Raw genomic sequence first — 7,500 nt, 5'->3', positions numbered from 1 at the left:
GTTCATTTATATGGTTGAAAATAGCCGAGTTCTGTTGGCCATACCTAACTGACCGTTTGTGTTGTATTAATCTCTGGGGAAAGGGGAAGGATTTACCTGTAAATCCGATGTAAGATTGGTCACAGTCCTGGCATGGGATTTCGTATACCCCAGAGTCCTTTGGAGATGTCTTTTGTTGGACGTTAATCAGGGATTTGGCTAAGGTGTTTGGGTAAGTAAATACAAAAGGGTTCGATTTTCCGAGGGGGTTGGTTATTCTCTTAATCGTGTCCAGGTGGGGAATTATTATTTTATTGTTGGGTGTATCTCTGGTCTTGTCTTTAGGGGGTCGGTAGAAAATTACGTTAGCTAACGTAATTTTCTACCGACCCCCTAACAAAGACAAGACCAGAGATACACCCAACAATAAAATAATAATTCCCCACCTGGACACGATTAAGAGAATAACCAACCCCCTCGGAAAATCGAACCCTTTTGTATTTACTTACCCAAACACCTTAGCCAAATCCCTGATTAACGTCCAACAAAAGACATCTCCAAAGGACTCTGGGGTATACGAAATCCCATGCCAGGACTGTGACCAATCTTACATCGGATTTACAGGTAAATCCCTTCCCCAGAGATTAATACAACACAAACGGTCAGTTGTAGGTATGGACAACAGAACTCGGCTATTTTCAACCATATAAATGAACATAACCATAGAATAAACTGGAATTTGTCACGTGTAATTTATAGCAGCAACTGCCGGTACAAGAGTCAAATGATGGAATCGGCCTTAATAAAAGAGAGGCAGGTAATGAACATCTCAAAAGGAGGATGGATTTCGGACACGATCGACAACGTCTTCATTCAACCAACCCTTAAGAAGATTAGAGGAAGATTATCAGCGGGGGTGACTTAAAATGGCTTGTTTGTGGATGGACCTCTTGGTATAAATACCACCTTTTCTGTGAACTTTTCTCATTCATCTACCTGAAGAGGGAGACAGCAGTCTCTGAAATATAGTACTTTTTACTCTATTTTGGTGTTTTTATGGGCTCCTTTTATTAGATATATATATATATATATATATATATATGTATATATATATATATATATATATATATATATATATATAGTAACTTAGGTAATACTCAAAAGCATACCGTGGGTTTCTTTTTGTATAATTATTTCAAGACTATGTTCCCAATGTTGTGGAGAGAAATATAAAAAATATATATATAATATATATATATATATATATATACTATATATATATATATATATATATATATATATATATATATATATATATATATATAGTAACTTAAGTATACTCAAAAACATACGCCAGCATGCTACGTAAGCAACATAATACACCATATACTTTCATTCATTAAAATGACAGAGTACTCCAAAGCTGACAATGAGTTCCTCCCCTGTATCACACTTAAACAAGCCTTTATAAAGACGCCTGATCACTCCAGGGAAAGCTCAGTAAATCACAACCGATCCTGAGGTAACTCTGAGTAACTTACAGATGACAACGCCTGACCCATCTTCTGCAAGTCTTCAGGTAACTCGGCAGAAGAGACAGGAGCTATTCTTTCGATGAGTCTTATATCCTGCTCTCTTTGGAAGAGGAAGAGGAAGAGGAAGAGGAAGAGGAAGAGGAAGAGGAAAGAGGAAGAGGAGCAGCAGCAGCAGCAGCAGCAGCAGCAGTAGCAAAAGTAGCACGTAGACATTCCTTCGAAGAGCCTTATATCCTGCTCTCTTTGGAGGAGGAGGAGGGGAGGGAGGAGGGAGGGGAGGAGGAGGAGGAGGGAGGGAGGAGGAGAAATGACAGAATTCCGTCCTTCGATGAGCCTTATTATTGCTCTTCTTTGGAGGAGGAGAATGAAGAGGAAGAGGAGGAGGAGGAGGAGGAGGAGGAGGAGAGGAGGAGGAGAGGAGGAAGAGGAAGAGTAGGAGGAGGGGAGGAAAAGGAGGAGGAGGAGCAGGAGACAGAAATGACAGGAGCCAGTCCTTCGATGAGCCTTATATCCTGCTCTCTTTGGAGGAGGAGGAGGAGGAGGAGGAATCACGTGCTTTCAATCTGCTTTCTCCTACGATCCCTCCAAAGAATACTTCTCGCGTGACTCGCCGCTGTCACTGTAATGCTTCGACGAGCTTAGAGAGAGAGAGAGAGAGAGGAGCCTGAGTCCTCTGAACCCGCCGACCTGATCAATGTCTTCTAATTATAGAGAAGGGGTTGCAAAGCAAATGTTAGGGGGGGGGGGAGGAGAGGAAGGCTCAAGAGTTGCTATGTGTGGGGGGAGGGGGGCAGGAAGGTAGGGGGAGGAAGGGTAAGTCACTGGGGAGACCAGAGACAGTTATAAACACAGTTAATGGCCGCAGACCCAACAGATATTTGTTTTTAATTGTGGGTATCTTTTTTTAGACTTTACGGTCATATATTGACTCTGCACGTGCAGGAGAGAACTACGGGCTGCTCTATGAGCAAGAGCCCCTGCTGGCATAAGGCCAGCTTAATCAGAGGCAACAACGCGCAGGAGAGACGAGGTTCCTCGTCTGGTCGACTCGTCAGGAAACGTACTACAGGAGAAGGAGATGACGTATGCAGGACGTGTATACTCTGGCCAATTGAAGACAAAAGGGTCGAGGTAGGTGGTCCACTTATTTCTGTTTATCTGACGCAGTATATATAAAGTCAGTCGTGAAATATCTTCAACGGGCACCGTAGGGCGTTGGTAATATGCAAATTCGGCAGTGAGGACCGTGTCCCTTTCATAATGCAAATATTTTAATCATATCAACTTTAAAAAGCGCTAAATTACTTAGCTACTGACATAAGCTGTTATAAGAAAAAAACATTATTAATAGTCAAGAGATCATAATGTATTAGTTAATGTATACCATCTTTAAGTCATTTTAACTTGAGATAATAAAATGACAGATAAGCCACTTTTAACCCTATTAACTTTAAAAAGCGCTCACTTACTTAGCTACTGACATACGCTGTTATAAAAAAAAACAATATTAATCGTCAAGAGATCATAATATATTAATTATTGTATACCATCTGTAAGTCATTTTATCTTAAAATAATAAAAAGACAGATGCGCTATCATACAAATGATCAAATTCCCGGAAAAAAAATACTCATTATAAGAGTTTAAAATGTAATAAAATACAACCTTCATGTGAACGCTTCCATGAAACCGGTATGACAATAGGTTACATAGAGAGAGAGAGAGAGAGAGAGAGAGAGAGAGAGAGAGAGAGAGAGAGAGAGAGGATAAACCTACATCTTGATAAGGGTGAAACCCCAATGTTCGACTTGGTCAGAGACCAACCTCATCAGCTCTGCCACCCAGCAACTTAACAAATTATTTCCACCCCAAGAGAAGCCCCAACACAACGAGGACCCCCCGTACCCCCCAACTGCGCTGCATGGAGCAAAGGAACACGCTTTCGGGAACAGCAGTAGCAAGTAGCCATTATCCCTTAGTAACAACAGCGATGACCAAAAGTTAAATTATTATGCAGAAGATGTAATGGTGTTTTTTTTTTTTAACTCATTCTAAGATGAGTTTCACTATCTCTGCGTGAATCTGTCCTTTCTATACGCAAGGTACTCTCTCTCTCTCTGAAAACATTTTACCTTGGGATCATTCTAGTATGTCCTTGATCTCTCTCTCTCTCTCTCTCTCTCTCTCTCTCTCTCTCTCTCTCTCTCTGAAGCACAAATAAATTCTTCTGCAACCTGCAATTAATAAGTAATGAAAAAGGTACAGTTTCAGGGTCTGCTTTTTGGAAACAGAGAATGAAATTACTCGAGTTAGGGACAAGATAACAAAAACTGAACTTTAAATTCACAGAACAACCAATTATTATAGTTACCGTACGAAACCTTGCGTAAACTTGAACCAAAAAATAAACACGAAAAGTCTACAAAGATTAAGAAGCGGCAGAGGAGATACAAAAACAAAAGGTAAGTTGATACTCTTATGAAAATGATGGATAAAAATGCCTTCAAAGAGAGAGAGAGAGAGAGAGAGAGAAAAAGGACAGAAAGACGTGTTGTTTTTCTTTCGTCCATCGAGCGTGAACACCGACAAGGCACCTCCGTCATTTCTAAGTCATTCTGTTTTTGTTATGATAACAATCATTCGTTTCGTCGAGGAGATTTGAGAACTCGTGTAGGTCGTAGTTAAGCGCCCTGAAGTACCCCGTCTCTCTCCTCTCCTGAAATTTCCCCTCCCCGAAGAAGTTCCCTCCTTCAGCGTCTTGCACGAAACCTGCCGCCACCGGTGTGGATATGTGGCTTACCAGCAGCAGCAGCAGCGTCCCCCGCCCCATATGCATAATCCTGTTACATGCTCCCGGGGGTGGGGGGCGGTTGGAGGGCGGCGGCAGATATCCTACCTACGGAATGCCCGCCGAGCGTGAAAATGGAAAGTCCTATTGTGTCACGAAATTATATATACCCGCAACACGCGCCCAGGGAAGAATATCCGTAAACAGTCAAGTTCCGACGGCTGGTAAAATATACACATACACACACACGAAGCTGTAAGTGCTGTTGATAAACTACACACACACACACAACACACACACAAAACTGCAAACTGTTTTTGATAAACCATATACACAAAAATAAAGCTGCAAGTGCCGTTGATAAGCTAAGCACACATACGCAAAGTTGCAAGTGCTATTGATAGCCTACATACAATACATACAAACACAAAGCTGCAAGCTCTATTCATAACGACTATATACAGTACAAGAATAATCGTCTTGATAAAATAAAGTACACACAAAAACACACAAAGATGCAAGCGCTGCTGGTAAACTACACACAAACACGCACACACACAAAATCAGAGCTGCAAGCGCTATTCATAACGATAGTATTCACTAATAGAATCATCTTGTTTATCAGGTTTATATAATAAATATATATATTTCATGACCGCGAAAACTCTCGCCTACAGCGTGTGGTTCTCTCTCCCTAACCTCCCCCCCTTACCTCTTACTCCTCCTCCTCCTCCTCCCCTTCCTCTCCTACCAATCCGCCAACCTCCATCCCCCTCCCCCCTCCATCCCCCGTCCCTCCGTCGGCGCCTTCACCACCAACACCACGATCAAAATAAACTAATTGAGACAGATTGATTGACTGATTGGGTACCATAAACTGGCGGCGCTGCCGAAATTTCAGGACCGGATGAGGGCCTATAAGAAGAGAAGCAATCACGGATCAGGGAAGTAATGAGGTAATGAGTCTCATTAGGAAATGACAAATCAGGCATCAGTCGATTAGACCCGATAGTATGTCACTGGTAAGACATTAATTTACATATGATTTTTATTTGATTTTCTAATTTCAGCTGTGTAGATATTAGGATTCTCTCTCTCTCTCTCTCTCTCTCTCTCTCTCTCTCTCTCTCTCTCATATATATATATTTTATAGGTTTTGTGAATCAGACTTGCTTTAATTTTATTCTGAATACGAGACTGTATCTAAGGCAGCTCTCTCTCTCTCTCTCTCTCTCTCTCTCCCGTATTATGACATGCAATAATTATCCCCTGTCTCCTGAGAGAGAGAGAGAGAGAGAGAGAGAGAGAGAGAGAGAGAGAGAGGGAGAGCTTCCTCAGATACAGTACCGTATTCAGAACAAAAGTGAAGCAAGTCTGATTCACAAAACCTATAAAATATATATGTGAGAGAGAGAGAGAGAGAGAAATATTCTAATCCCGCCCTCCTAATATGTTCCACTGGACATGCACAAATTTCGGGGTCAGATGCGTTTCACGGCTGACGGTCACCCATTCACCGGGATGCCGGTAAATTGGAGGGTTTTAAATTCGTTTCGTAGAATTCAATCAATTCGCCTCTCCCTCCCTTTCCCCTACCCCTTTCCCCCTCCTCCTACCCCCAAAAGCATCACTAGAATAGCAAACGGATATATATATAAAATGAATGCTCGATTTTTTTATTTATTTATTTATACGTATATGCATGTTTCAAGTTTCGCCATCCGCTGATACGTATATATATATTTATTTATATATCTATGTAAATCGTCCAGTTAAGCACTAACGATCACCAAAGGGTTTGTAGCGGCACGAAATCGGTTTCAATTCGTAGAAACAAAAAACAAGCGCTGGCGACGTCAAAAAAAAAGAGAAAAAAGAGAGGAGGCCAAGGGAGGAGGAAGAAGAGAGGAAGAGACGGGGAGAGGAGAGGGGAAGGAGGAGAGAGGAGAGGAGAGGAGGTAGGCTATAGGAGGAGAGAGGGGGAGGAGGGAGGAGGAAGAGAGGGAGGAGGGAGGGAGAGGAGGGGGGAGAGAAGGAGAGAGCATCAAGACAGGAATTCGACATCCCGTCAGATTATAATGGTGCTTGCAAAAGTAACAAAGAATACTTATTAGAACAAAAGATAATACAGCAAAAGTAACATAAAAATACTTATAAGAGCAACAGTTATTTCAGTAGCATGAAATATCTTGAATCAACCAAAAATATTCAAATAATATTTAAAGTTACAGAAATAGCATGAGAATTCTTGAAACGAAAAGAGATTCAAATATGATTACACAAACATCGGCATTAAAGTTCCTGAAATAGCATTTATAAGCATGCTTTATAAAATCAAAATATTGAGTTATAAAAACGTATTGGCATAAAGTGACAGAAAGTGTATAAGAATGCTTTAAAAATTCGATTAATTAGGTTGCAAAAAGTACTGGCATTTAAAGTTGCACAGACGGCATATAGGTGCTTATCAATAAAAGATAAAATAATTTACACATCATATTTACGACCACTGTCCAAAGCTAAGACTAGTAGAGACCTCAGGTTATAATGCCCAAACATTTTTTTTTTTTTTTTTTTTTTTTTTTTTTTTTTTTAGTAATGATCGACTGGGAGGAATTTGAGAGTCAATTATATTCCCAGCCGACGAGGTAATACACCAGTAGCTATCCCAAAGATCAGAAATACGACAGGCCTCCCTTCTTAAGTGATGGATAAGCTGTTTATCCGAACGTCCCTCACCGTATGATTGATGCATTAGTCGGAAGAATTTCTCAGCTAAACAGTTTTACTGGACGTTTCGAATAACTTCCACACTTTGGTACCCACCTAATAAAACATTGAACATTGCTGTCTATTTATTGCTTTATCTGTCTTTCTATCTCTACAGAAAATAACTAAATAAGCTCATACTTTGATACCCACTGGATGAAACTGTAGATGTTCTTATCTGTCTAACGATTAATACACGCAAACAACCGCTGGATGTAACTACTATAAAAGCGTTCCTGTCTGTCTGTCTGTCTGTCTGTCTGTCCGCACAAAAAAAAAGCACACTTCCATAACCGCTGGATAAAACTGTACACAAACTCCGCTCTCTATACCTATTATTCTATTAACCTATACAAACAACATAACATAAAACCTCATACGTGGAGTTTAGCAACAAATAAAATCCAGCGTTTTATGTCCATATAACCA

At 40.7% G+C, this 7,500-nt stretch overlaps 1 protein-coding gene across 1 annotated transcript in view; it reads left to right on the top strand.

The window, feature by feature from the left end:
- The window catches only part of LOC135214717 (cilia- and flagella-associated protein 251-like), a 14,361-nt gene that overhangs the window by 2,748 nt on the left and 4,113 nt on the right, over positions 1-7,500 (top strand). The window contains exons 3-4 of the mRNA XM_064249047.1: positions 1,571-1,946; positions 2,457-2,645. Of these exons, the coding sequence (XP_064105117.1) occupies positions 1,571-1,946; positions 2,457-2,645 (565 nt within the window). The remainder of the gene's footprint in view (positions 1-1,570; positions 1,947-2,456; positions 2,646-7,500) is intronic.

Source organism: Macrobrachium nipponense, chromosome 46 (genome assembly GCF_015104395.2).
Source record: "Macrobrachium nipponense isolate FS-2020 chromosome 46, ASM1510439v2, whole genome shotgun sequence".
Classification (NCBI taxonomy): domain Eukaryota; kingdom Metazoa; phylum Arthropoda; class Malacostraca; order Decapoda; family Palaemonidae; genus Macrobrachium; species Macrobrachium nipponense.
The sequence above is the reverse complement of the archived record's forward strand: the minus strand, read 5'-3'. Positions and strand labels throughout refer to the sequence as shown.